We start from the raw sequence: 13,576 nt of genomic DNA on the forward strand, positions 1-13,576 counted from the left end.
GAGTTTGGAGTCTATCCTACATTTTGTAAGTCAAGAAATTTTTACTCTGATTTTGACAAGCAGTTGAAAGGAAACATTAATTTTATAGTGTGTTGCACGTGAAATTTCATTTTTATCTTGCAATTTTAAACAGATCTCTTGTCTCATTTTCCTTTCTTTCAAAAAAAAAAAAAACAACACAACAAAAAATCCAAAGATAGTTTTAGGCAAAGTTCAGGGGAACAGGGAAGGAGAAAACAAATATGGGCTAAACTGGTTTTTAGTACAGATTTGAGTACACAATGGTGTAAAAACTCTGAGAAGTCAGGAATATCATCGTCTCTTTTACGGCTACATCTGTTCATCACAGCAGTTTTTCTGGTTTATTGGAAAGACCACCCCCATTGAACAAGCATGTTCAGGGGCTTTGTACTGGCAGCCCCAAAGACTGGTTAGTCTATATAGCAGGGTAAAATGACTGGTTGCTCTTCTTTACTTCTCTTCTGGCATCTTTGATGCCTAATGTAACTCTATATTAAAAGGGTACATTTTTCTGCCAGGCTAGCTTTGTGCTCTACCTTTTTCCCCATAAAACCCAGTTTGTGCCCTTTTACTACTGGGAAGCCTTCTGGTACCTGGCAGAGTTGTCAGCCGCACCCTGGGTGCAGAATCTATATTAAGGATCATTAGTGATTTAGTAAAAGTGAAAATCATGTTATAGTGGTTGTGATTTTACATGGCATTTTACAAGGTCTGTTTTCTGCTGAGAAAACTTTCTTACTTAATAAGTACAGAGTCTGGCCTCATGCTGAAGAAGAGAAATGCAAAGGTAGAACTAGACAACAGTAGAAATTAGGGAGGCAGTGAGTGTTTATTGAGGATGATGGGAAAAATTATTTCATGAGTCTTGAAGGAAATGTGTGATTTGTGGCCAAGTAGAGGATGTTCACCTACGGCAATGTAAGTGTACGGCTCAGGACAAGAGGAGCAGTGCTTCGCACCCTTTGTAAGAGGAACTGGCAATGTAGGTAGAGGAGGAGATGAAGGCGGCATGAAGTTACCTTCTGCTTTGAATGAGATGACTATTACTTTAAAACTGGTTAATTTAAAGGCAAAAAGCTAATGTATGTTTATTGTTTGGAGCTGGAAACTTGCCTGAAATCCCAAGCCAGTGACAGAATGAGTGGACTTCAAAGCCTGAAAGTATGGCTTAAAATAAACTATCCTCTTTTCATCCATTCACCTCACCAAACAGATCCACAGGTGCAAAAACTGAGGCACAAAATGATTCAGTGCTTTGCCTGAGACCGCATCAGTGCTCACAGAGAGAAGAGGCCACATTGCTGAGCTGGGCTGACTAGAGGGCTAGACTGTAAGGGAGGGGAATCATGTTAGGAACTTATCCCTCTCCAAGATTTCCCTCCATGGGGCTGCAGAAGCAGTGGTTAGGAAAGCCATCTCCAAGGCATAACCTTGAGTGGGTTTATACCTCCGGAGCTGTAGAGGCTCCTGTATTTAGGAGACTCCATAATGGACACTGAGATGTGTCCTCTCACTCGGATGCGTCGAAGTGTGGGGGGAGTCGCTTAGTCACAGTCTGGGGGTTGTTTCCCTTGCCACCACCCTCCCCTTGGTCAGGCACGCGCATGACTCCACACAAAAGGACTGAGTAGCTGTGGGGGTGCCCCACATGCTCTGAGCAACCCAGTCAGAATGGTCACTGCAGCTTCTCTGTGTGCCCAGGAGTCTCCTCCTCAGCTCACCTGGGTTCTTCCGTATGTGTGTGTATGTCTTTCCTTCTTGCAGAAAATCTTCCCTCTGGCTTTTACTGTTCGTTTGAAGAAGGAGACTGTGGCTGGATGCAGGGCTCTTCTGCTTCCCATCCTTCTCCATGGCGGATTGGAAGCCCGGAGCACAACCGTTTTCCTTCAATACAAGGTGTGTGAGAGTAAATAGTAAGTGCAGAGAATGAACAGCGGAGAGCAAAAAAGATACGCAAATGGTGGGAACAGGTAATCAAACACAAGGCACATTTTCCTACGTACTTACATATTCAGCCTCCAGTGAAACAAAAGCCACCTTTCTACTCTGTGCTTTGAGCAAAAGACTATCCTGCTCACTTTCTGGCTTGAGGGTATAGACTGGTACTTCAGGTCTCCACAACTGACACCAGATACTAATCTTAACCGTTTCTAAACAACTTCACACCAAATATTATCTGCATGACCCTCCTCCATATTGATCTGATTTTTTCTTTCCAATTTTCCTATTTACTTCCTCTGTTTCTCTGTTCTGCTTTTTTTTTCCCCTTTTCATTTCCTAATTTTTCTTTTCTTTGCTCCATTGTCCCTTGAGTTCCTCTTCCATGTATTCTTAATTAGTCTATTAATTAATTATTAATTAATTATTAATTATTATTAATTAATTTAATTAATTAGTCTATACTTGGTTCCTCTATAGCCAAATCCCAGTAGTTCATTTCTAATCCTTCTCGTACAAACGATTGAAGGTTTAAACCTTGGGCATTGAACTGGTTGAGTTTTTGAACCATTGAATTGCTGGTTGAGTTTTGGCAAACAGGCTACCTGCCAGGATAAACTTTTTCCTAATGCAATAATATAAATCATTGGAGGCAGTTATGGCTGAGGCACAGAGCATCTAAAGGGATACAATAATAACAGTAGAGTTAATGGTGTAGAATCCCAACATTGCTTTAGAAAGTTAGATCTGGAGTTAAACATGAAGAGTAAAATTCTCTACTTTTATGTGAACTGATATAGGCTACAGTGCATTTATGCCATCTGATGGCTTAGTGCACAGTATTATAGACCACAAAGTGATGGAAGCATAGGTAAACATGAAGGCAAAGAGCCAGAAAGAGGGTACTGTGGGGAGCTGGCAATAAAGTGCTGCTGATTCATGATTTGTCTATGCTGTAGAGGCAATTTCAATGAAAGCCCAAATAACTGGGCTCTAAGTAGAGGTATCCTCCTGAGCTGGAGGGCAGAGCTGAAATAGTGCAAATACACACCTTTTCATGCAGAGCTGCCAAGGAAAAACCCTAGTGTTACTACTGCCCTTGGTCCTTTTGTTACAACAAATGATTAAAAGAGCAAAAAGGCCTCCAGCTGCATTAATATTACTCTGGTATTTTGCCATAGTTGTATTTTGTTTTGGGATTGGCCAACATAAATATTCTCTTCCAAGTTACTTTTCGTTCATAAAAGATACATTTTGTTATTCAGCCTTGCAAGGAGGATGAATCTGAAGTCATGGAGGAACAGAAGATAGCTGTAGGGAGAAGGTAGACAGACTTCTTAAATGTATTTCCTGAATATGTTTGTTGGGTGAAGCTGCATCCCTAATAAATTGAAAAAGCCTTCTGCTCCCTGGCATTCTCCTGTAGTAGGAGCCAGCTAACATAGGTTCTGGGGATGTTTCACAAATCCTGAAACCAGAAGGTGAGTGCTGCAGTTTGACCTTCTTCCTGCTCTTTTATCCAGGTTGTGCACTCCTCCTTAACACCAGCAAAGCACCAGCAGTAGCAAACACTCTCATGACCAGCACTGCATTTCCAGCTCCTTTGAGGAACTCCCCCTGTGAGGCAAGTCCTAATGTTCTCTTTTCTTTTGCAATTTACAGAGCTTTTTTGTGTGTCTGTCTCTGGTTTTCAAATAAAGGCACTAGGTTAGTAGAACAGCAACCACTTTCTCTGATGGCTTATCTATAAAATATGCTTATGTAATGCCCCTGTGTGCAGGGGAAAGATATGGTTAGCTGCTTGAAATGCCACAAAATGTGCTCGGAAAAGCTTGGCATATCTTGTCCTCATTGTATGGCCTCACATGATGTATAACAGTCTTCATAATTAGGTGTATATGCTGTAAGGGTGGGACAACCAGCATTACATAAATGCAAAGAGGAAGAAGCTTACTCCATGAACAAACATTGTATATGCAAGATCCAAGAAAGAATAGGCTTCAGGACTGCCCCCGAGCTGCTCAGAAAATATGGTGCATTCTTTCTTTAGCACAGCTGGGATTTGAGCTGGCAGATCTTCATCATGCTGCACCTCAAACCTACCAGTCCTCATGTAGACCTTGTTCATAGGTGCACTGAAGTTAACAGCAGCAGAGGTAAATTCACGTAGAATGGAACCAGGTTCTTATTCAAGCAGAAAAGCTTAAGCAAGTATAGTAAGGCTTGCCAACCCTGCACAAATGGTTGTCATTTCTGAGTCAGTTGTACCTAACCCTTAAACTGCAGATTACAGAAGGATGACCTGTCTGCATCTTTTTACTCTAGTCTGTAGCTTCACAGATTATATTATCACTGACAGGATTTATTAATGACTTAGAACTTTGAACCATGGCTAGTGACTTAGAGCATTTCACATCTTGAATGGTCACCCTGGAATGTCTCACAAGCTCCTGGATCCTGGAGCAGAGGGATTTGGGAAAATTGATGCTAATAAAGCACAGTTTGGTGTTTTTTGGTTGAGCACTGAACAGACAAAAGAATCAGATTCTTCCTGTTCCACTGATCTTAAAATGCAGAAAGGACAAGAAGGGATGCATTAGAAAGTTCTCTGGAATGCAAGTACATAGAAGGTGGTGTTTCCTTGACTTAAAGTTTGGTTTGGTTCACTTCTGTTGGACATCTCAGTTCATATAGCAAAGCGCATCTGGTTTTGCTCTCTTGATATATTCATGTCCTCCTTCTTTAGGAAATACATTCTTGTTTTTCCTTCTTTCTGTGACAAAGGCGTATGCAGGTTCTGAATATTTTAAGACCTTGTTCTGCCATGGACCAGCAAGAACGAGTGTTTTTCATAATCCACCTGACACAGGAATCAGAGTGAATGATTTCCCAATATGTGTATATTTTTTTTCTTGTGTATACAACAGTGCAAATAATTAAACTTGCCGTCGGGGGAGAAGCTGCCATGTATTTCATCTGCTCACATGCCATCCCACCTCCGTCACTCCCCTTGGCACTTAAAAGGCATCCGGATGCATCCAGCATTGCAGCTGTCGGTAATAAAGAATGAAGGAGTTTGGCAAGGGTTTTGTCTCTTGCCTTTTCATATAGTGTAAAAGCTTCTCTTCTCAATGAGCCCCTGGTGGCTTCAAATTCTATTTTACTGGAACAATCTGTCTGTGAGCAGAATAATTTAATTCCACTTTTCAGCACAACACAAGAGGAGAAAGGAGATATTTCCCCCCTACACACTTATTCCTCCAATAGGTGCCAACAAACTTTCTTATAGTGAAATTATAGTCAGAAGAGAGGTTGTGAAAATACCATGATGCTGTCCTGTATTTATTCACCCTCAATCACTTCCCGATTGAACTGGCTCAAGTTCAGGCATTAAAAGATGAGTTTTCTTCTACCTGTCACTGCTGACAGCTCTACCTGGCATGTCACAACCAGGACAGATTCTCTGGCAACTGAAATCCCACTGACAAAACTCACTCATGATTCATGTGGCAAAGGGATCTCAGCAAGTGTGTGCAAATTAGACCCATTTATTCTTCCACAGCCAGAGCAAGCCATAAACCTGCCCTCCCTCTTCTATTTGATCCAGCTCTCATGCTCCTTTACATATCTGTAAGTGTTTACTTACATAGTGGCTAGTTCTGACAGCTGATTCCAGTACCCCAGAGAGATTCAGCTCAGATTCACATCTGCACCAATATATATTAATGATGGACGCTGCCTTTAAGCCTGTCATCCTTCCTCCTCTTTGTATGCCGTGTCTACCCCAGTATCAACATGCCTAGCTCAGCTGAACTCCTGGGGATGAGACTGAATGTGCTGTCCTGGCTACTCAGCTTGCTCACCTCTCCTGGGTGAGGGGAGCTTACCCCTGCTCTGTGCGTAGGACTTTATCAAAGGCCGTATGCTGCAAGCCCTGAGAGCAACAAGGAGGCCAGCAGACGTCCCCAGTTTGCTGATCTTGACTCCCCTCTCTTCTCTCCCTGCTATGTGGAAGCTCTGGGGCACTACTAGACCCCCTAGCTATTGAAGCTATTATTTTTTCCCCTTATCCCTTAATTTGCTTTTATTTTATCCAGTCACGTTAGACAATTACACCCACCATAGCAAATGCTGACACCCTGCTTTTTAGCCTGAGGTGTATGTAGGAATTAATTACTTCAACCTCAGCATGAGGAGCATTACCTGCTGCATTACCTCAATTACCACTGGCCAGGCTGGAGGATTCTGGTTTTTGGCCAGAATGTCCATGCAACCAGGACTCAATGCTGATAAGGAAACAGTCAAGCAGTCCACAGTGGGTGCCAGCCACAAAGAGTTTGTTAATGCTTCAGGCTTGTTTTTTCTCCCTCAGCCTGGCTGTTTAATCTTCCACTGTGATAGATTGGCAACGGAGATGACTGAACAGTCTGAGAAAATGACTGCTAACACGCTGGAGACTTGTGGGGTGGCCTGGTCCAAACACCTTCCCTGCTGAGGTTCTGGGCAGCTATTGGCTGTAGTGCTGACGCTAGCACTTGCAGACTCCAGAGCCTGGATGATCTTTGGCATACATATTGCTGCCAAGTGCAGGACAAGCGCGACCCTCCATCTTTGTGCTCTCCCCAGCTTGAGGTTGGTCACCAGGAGCGTGCTGGGCTCCTTGCAGGCTGTGCTCCCCTAGCGTTCCCCATGCCCTGTGGGAGGCTCCTCATTAACTCAGAAAGGGAAAAATCGGCCTGACCTACTCTGTACTGTCCCACATGCATCAAAAGATGAGAAGAGGGTGAAAATGCATGCAGGAGATACAGTAATAAATACAGCTTGTACTTTCCCACACATGTTTGGGATTGGCCCTAATGTGCCTTGCACTTCGTGTGTAGCTTTGTATTGCACTTTGCTCTTGTTTGTTTTGAGGAGTTTTATATTTTCATTTTGTTTGTTCTTCAGTGCTTTTGGCAGGTCAGAGTGGTTAGTTTGTGATGCTGCCCTTTGTTCTTGATTCAGTTAGTTTTTCTCTTTCTTTTTGTTGTTTTATTAAATCTTAGAGTATCCTGGCTTCAAAGAATCTCGCTTGTTTGCAGTCCAGACAGTCTTTGTTAGCTTTTTCGTGTTGCACATTCGGTGGAGTCCTTTCCCTATTGACCCTATTAACTGTGTGTTTAAAACCCAGTTTATGTGGTAGAGGGAAACTGTGGCACTTCTACTAAATCTTGGGGGAATGCAGAAAGTGGTACGTGTAGTCCATGAAGACATGCTCCATTACCCTGAAATAGCCAGAAAGGGGAGATGCAACAAAAAGCTCAGGAAATGCTTCAGGAACCAAACTGAGTCACAGTAATCAAGAGTGAAAATCTTTTAACCTACATGTAAAAGTTCATTGGAAACAAAGCACATGTAATTGAGCATAGGAATGCACATAAACTGTGAAGAATTAATCCAAACAGTGGCCTGATTTAAAGGCAGAATTTATAGAGCTTGAGCAATAAAGCACAGTATTATCGCCCCTTCTCTTCACACTGTATTCCCCTCCTCTGAGTGGGAATCAGTTGGCCTGCACAAGACCGACAGGGCAAAGAGGATCATGGGGTGGTTAGACATTTCCTCAGTTTGAAGAAGAAATCCATATGCATGTCATCAGTAACTGTATCGCTGTCTGGGAATCTGGGGAACCACATTGCAATTGAAGTCCAAGGGAAGTGCTGTCATCTCAGACACCGCCCTTGGCAAAACTAAATTGCTTTGCCGCAGTTCATTCCATTTTTCAGAGATGCTCCCTGCCGTCTGCATCCTCAGGCTTTGAAGGATGCTGTGGCACCTGTAGATCATGAGAGCCATACCTGTGTCTTCCCAAAGTGTTTGGGCTTCTGTCATAAAAAGATGTAAGACCAGGTCCAGGACTACTGCATTCTGTGAGGGCTTGGTACAGTGTGTACCTGCCTGGGCAGCAGTAGTCATATCTATCCTGCGAGATTTCGTTTTGTGGTGGATTATGGCTATTACTTCTGTTTGAAAGTCACTGCAGAAACATGAACAGTCTGGAGATTTTTAGAAAGACTGTGCTTTGCTCAGCACAAGGGAATCTGTGATAGACTTAGTGCCATATGTGAGAAGTGAAAGCTTCGCAAGCAGTTTTGGTGTAGGCTATAATAGAGAAGGAGAATAACAACAGAGGTGATGTTGCCTGGATGGTGATGAACTTGAAATTAGCCTTAAATGTTATCGCATGCGTCTCCACAAAAGAAGGTGACTCTGCAAGAGGGACAACATTGTGATTGGGAACCAGATTATTTCATTTTTCTGTTAGATCCTGGGTCAAATATTTTAAAAGGTATAGTTGTGCTGAAAAACAATTAAAACAGATTCCTGTGATAGTAAAAGAGCTTTGTACTTTTGGCCATGTTTAAAATAATGAAAATCTTTTTCTGATGCTATTTTGCCATTTCAACTAGCTATTTCTTGAAAGCCGCCATTGTGTTATGTAAGTAAGTACTAAACTGAGCCAGACTTCTTTTAAGCCTGAAATTACTTTTTGAATGTAAACATACTCCCTCTAGAAAATAAATATAATATGTTGATGTAAAACAGTATAGTTGAAGTTTGCCCTCTCATTCTCATTTATAGATATAAAGTTGTTTTCATCCTCTGTGGTTATTAATTCAGTTCTCTTTTCTATGCAAAAGTGTTGTATTTTTTTAAAGCATGTAAATCAATAATAGAAATCATTCCTTGAGTGCATTCTGAGCCCCATACTGACACCTGCAGAGCGTGTCTCTCTTTCTCTTCTATTCCTCGAGCTTTAAATAACTTAGAAGGGTAGATGGTAATAACATTGACTCAGAACATTTATGAGCATGAAAAATGCAACATAGATATGCCTCTAGCACAGCATTTCGTGTGCTTTATTTTGCAGAATATTGTTAGCATCCTTTTTTTATTTTAAAGTGGTGTTTTTAAAATCTGTACAGCTTATTCACTGTTATCTGTCTTTATCTTTTCTTGCTTCCTTTGCCACCTGGCTTCTATGTCATTGGATTGGAGGATCTATAATATCTGAAATTTCTTGAAGGCCTGGTCACTCCACAGTACTCTGGCAGCAAAATTATGAACTCTTTCTTTCTCTTTTGTTGTCGTCTTTATTTTTATGTTTGTTTGTTTCCTGAAATGAAGGTACTTTTATTAGGTTCTTGATTTTATAAAAGTAAATATAAGTAAAAAATAATGCGAGATTAATAGCATGAGAATCTGTTCATATAAAATACAAGCTTCTCTTGCCTGCCTAGGTATTTTAAAGCTACAAGATCAGTTAATTATCATTTACATAAGGTTTTTGCTTGCACAACTGAGTCCTAATCAAAAGCAGAAGTGTCAGCATACTACAAGAGAGACTGATCATGCACAGTTGTTGATGTGGCCAAAAAACAGGAACAAGACCTTTTGGTCATCTTTCGTATTCATAAGCGTCCAAGTCTAAATTGCTGAGCAGTCCTAATAGATGTCTTTGCTTGTACTGTTGTGTGCAACCATTTCTCATTTATAGTAGGAAAAACAATCTTGCCAATTTGATAAACTTCATGCCTCAAACGTAGTTCATATTCATGTACAAAAAACTTACTGAGACTTGGCAAAGGTGTCTGCAGCTATTGTCTAATTCTGTGTAAACCGTATTCCAACTTGCAGCTTCAGTTTCTATTCAACGATGAGGTGTTTTCCAAGCTTCTTTAATGCCTGACTTACATTTACTGGGTCAGTGCATTCACATCTGAAAACAATTTCTACTGTTTCCTGTCCAGTGAAGAAGACCCAAGACAAGAGTTATGTTTTTCAGAAAAATAAATGTCTGTATTTCAAGAATCCACAGTTCCTGGTCAGGAAAATTTTGAGCAATTCCTTTGAGCAAGTATTATAAGTGGGAGGCAAGGACTGGGGGCATGAGAACTAAGTAATGTGCTGTCTCACAAGATGTAAGCCTGTGGTGCAGAGTTGGGGTGTGGATAGCAAGGTAGCCACCAGTGGCATCCAACTACTGCAGTTCCTTGGGAGCAGGATGCCTTTAGGCTCTTCTCCATCTTCTTAAAAATACCTTACTCCAAGCCCTGTTTGAAGTATGTGCGTCTTTTCCTCTTTCTTTGGTTACTTGTGCTAAAGAACGGACAACTAGCTTTTCCTGCCAGGTAGCAAAGTAATGCTAATAGTCAGGGGCATTGCCACTAAGAAAGGGAGGAAAAAGAAACAGCAACTCTCTGGAGTGCCACTGAGGAATGTTTTATTTATGCTGCTGTGAGTGTGTGTCAATCAGATGTCTAAGCACTGGTTCATACTGGAATGTTTCTAGCCATTAAAGTAGACTCACAGGTGTAAGCAGGCCCAAACTTCACCCAGAAGGTTCTCGGTATTTTATTTCTTTTGTACATAAGGAAGTAAAATGCAAGTCTCCATTCTCAAGTGGTCTTGAAATTATGCAACTTGTGCTAGAAAATCTACGCTCCTTGTTTTTCTTCACCTTTCTGTTAAACCTGCCAAGCCCTGTTGATATTGATGAGGATTAGCTTTTTGTTCTTTCTTGGATGAATTGAGTCTCCTGTTCGTCAGTTCAGAAATTCCACAAAATCAGAGGCTAAGGGGATTCTCAGAAGGCATCCTTCCAGATGGTGTTTGCAGTACAGTGCATGTGGCCATCTGACCTAAGTTTTGGCTCAATATGCTGTGTGTTTACCATGGGTTCTCTCTCTCTTTAATTTTCTCCAAATCAGTTTAGAGCATTTCATTTACTGAGTCAGGGGTTTGCATATGAACAGCTAATCACCAGCTACGGTGGGTTCTAAAGCTGGAAAGCAAGGTGCCGTTGAGCCAATGCCTACCCACAATGCTTAATTAATTTCTCAGTGATGTTTCTAGCTTCTGAATATTTTGCTGCTGGTTTAACACAGAGGGAGATGTTTGAAATATAATGTCACAGTATGCCACCAACAGCCCAGATTCAGATTTTTCCAAATGTGCCACTGCACTACTTACAAGGCGCATCATGTATGTAGAACCATCTGCCATCATTGATGCCGTATTCTGTAGAATGAATGCCAGCCCCATTCGGAAGTCTTTACTATGGCATCCAGCTCATCATCTGCTCTGGTTCACTTCAGCAGGTGTGAAAAGACCTGGACTGCCCTGCTGTGAAGCTTAGAAACCATCAAAATCACAGCCAAAAATGCCCATTTGGACACAGTGCCAGTTGATTCACTCAGAGCCAGTTCATTAGAGTCTGCATATTGCACTTTGCCAACGAGCTGATCTCTCACATCTAATGCCAACTACGTCTTTCCTTCAAACAGCTGACATGTGTGCAAAGACATCCATTCCAATTCATCAATTGCTTCAGCTTTTGCTCTAGTGTTACGTTAATAGCTGTCAAAGGCTCACTCTTTTCGCACTTCTGACCATGTAGATGTTGCCTCTTACTGTCTGGCAGGTCTCCAGAAGAGACAGAGGTCTGAAAGCTCCTGCGTAGTAGGAGCTTCAGGGCTTTACCTCTCAAATTTTGAACTGTCAAAATGGCACAGTGAAGTTGCTCCAACTTACCTGTATTAGAAATTTCACATAGTGCATTACAGCAGAGTTGACATTAGGGTCCTAAAAGTGCTTTACATATGAACTCTCAGTAAGAGGACTTGCTTTCCCTGCTATAGGTTGAGTGCTTTAAATGTCCACTGGCGTTCCAAAGTTGTTATAAAAAAAAAAAAAAATTTAGTCCTGATCAGTTTTCTCAGGGGAAATTCTTAAGTGGGTCTAAAAGGTATTCTAATGATATTTAAGGAAGAGCAATCTTCACTGTAATTTCAGTAGTCTCACTTCATAGGCAGTTGAAAGTATAAAATGCCCAACAGGTTGTTTAATCTTGATTGTCACCTGACATTAAGACCATGTATGGGAGGAGAGAATAATACTCCATATTAGGAGCAGCCATGCAGATACCAAGTTTGAAGGCATCAGCCTCCTACACCATAAACCTTTGTCACCTTGTCGTGGTTTAATCTGGCAGGCAGCCAAATACCACGCAGCCGCTTGCTCACTCCCTCCGCCCCCACAGTGGGACGGGGAGAGAATCAGAAGGGTAGCAGTGAGAAAAACTCATGGATTGAGATAAAGACAGTTTAATAGAACAGAAAAGGGAAAATAATAATAATAATAATGATAGAATATATAAATGAGTGATGCACAATACAATTGCTCACCACCCGCGCTGACCGATAACCAAGTAGCAATCGGCACTTCCTGGATCACGCCTACCGTTCATGTACTGAGCATGACGTCACATGGTATGGAATACCCCATTAGCCAGCTGGGCTGGCTGTCCTGATTATGTTCCCTCCCATCTTGTGTACCTAGCTCAGTCAGTAGGCACGGGAGCTGTCCTTGGACTAGGAGGGCACTTAGCAACAACTGAAAACATCAGTGTGTTATCAACATTCTCCTCATACTAAATCCAAAACACAGCACTAGGAAGAAATTTAACCTATCCCAGCCGAAACCAGGACACACCTCTTCCACCAGTGTTGGTTCTGGTGAACTTGTGGGTATGAACTCAGCCCTCCCCGAGCTGCCTCCCTGGCCATCACTTTGTGTTGTATCTGAAGCACTTCTTTGCAGTCCTGCTCAACTCTGCTTTTTCTCTCTGGTGAAAATCCTCACAATTCATCCTATGATTTCCACTGTCTGACGTTATGGAAAAAGACATGGGACTCCACAAGTCCTTTCCCAAACTTAGGGTGAGAGTGAGCTGGTAGTCATCACTGGAAAGCCCCAGTGATGGTTTGAAGTACTGAAAATCTATGCATCAGTCTTGAACACCTGTGGTCAAAATGAGGCAATGAGATGGATTCACGGACCCATACCTGCATATCAGTTTATACAGCTTATCAATGCTTGTGTCATATGCACTAGCAGTTCAACAGACCCAGGAGTGATTCCAGGCAAGTGCAGTGATTCTTGGACTGGAGAGAGAGAAGAACCACATCTAGATTTTTTGGTCTCTGTCATAGTTTTGCAACGTAGTCAAAGTCATTGCTGTTTTTGTAACTTTGGAGACAGGTAGGTGAACTGCACTATTTACCTAAATTCAGTACTGGTAATTAATATAATGGGTACCCAGAATTTTGTTTCACCCAACCCAAAATTGTGAACATAAGCTAGGAATAATAGCAATACTTCTGTCCTTTCAACCCCTAAATCTGACTTATCTGCCAGGACAGACTTACACCATGAGATAGAAACAGCAAGCAAAATCTAGCAGTTGTGTTTTATGCTGAGAAATGGATATGAGTATTTTATGCTATCAAAGCAAGAAAGTAAGTAATGTTATCACGTATTCCCGTGTAAAATATAAATTTAATTCCTAGCCTCCTGACTTAGGTGTTGACTTTGAAGTGTTAAAAACCAGAGGGCTGTTTTTTAACATGCATGGATGCTAGATACTGTGCTGAACACTTTCTTGTGTCCAAAACTCCATCATTAATGTAGCTTTAATAAACTCATTTCTTCAGCATTCTCACCTCTACTGGTTATTGAGATGAGACCCAGCTCCTGCATGTAATATATATGTGTATTTTACTTATGCTCTTTATCA

The 13,576-nt window shown here is 41.6% G+C and overlaps 1 protein-coding gene across 1 annotated transcript in view; it reads left to right on the forward strand.

Annotated features, from left to right (window-relative positions):
• The window catches only part of ALK (ALK receptor tyrosine kinase), a 316,153-nt gene that overhangs the window by 245,384 nt on the left and 57,193 nt on the right, over positions 1 to 13,576 (forward strand). Inside the window, exons 7-8 of the mRNA XM_075147934.1 lie at positions 1,786 to 1,917; positions 3,483 to 3,583. Of these exons, the coding sequence (XP_075004035.1) occupies positions 1,786 to 1,917; positions 3,483 to 3,583 (233 nt within the window). The remainder of the gene's footprint in view (positions 1 to 1,785; positions 1,918 to 3,482; positions 3,584 to 13,576) is intronic.

This window comes from Calonectris borealis, chromosome 3, assembly GCF_964195595.1.
Source record: "Calonectris borealis chromosome 3, bCalBor7.hap1.2, whole genome shotgun sequence".
In the NCBI taxonomy this organism is placed as follows: Eukaryota; Metazoa; Chordata; class Aves; order Procellariiformes; family Procellariidae; genus Calonectris; species Calonectris borealis.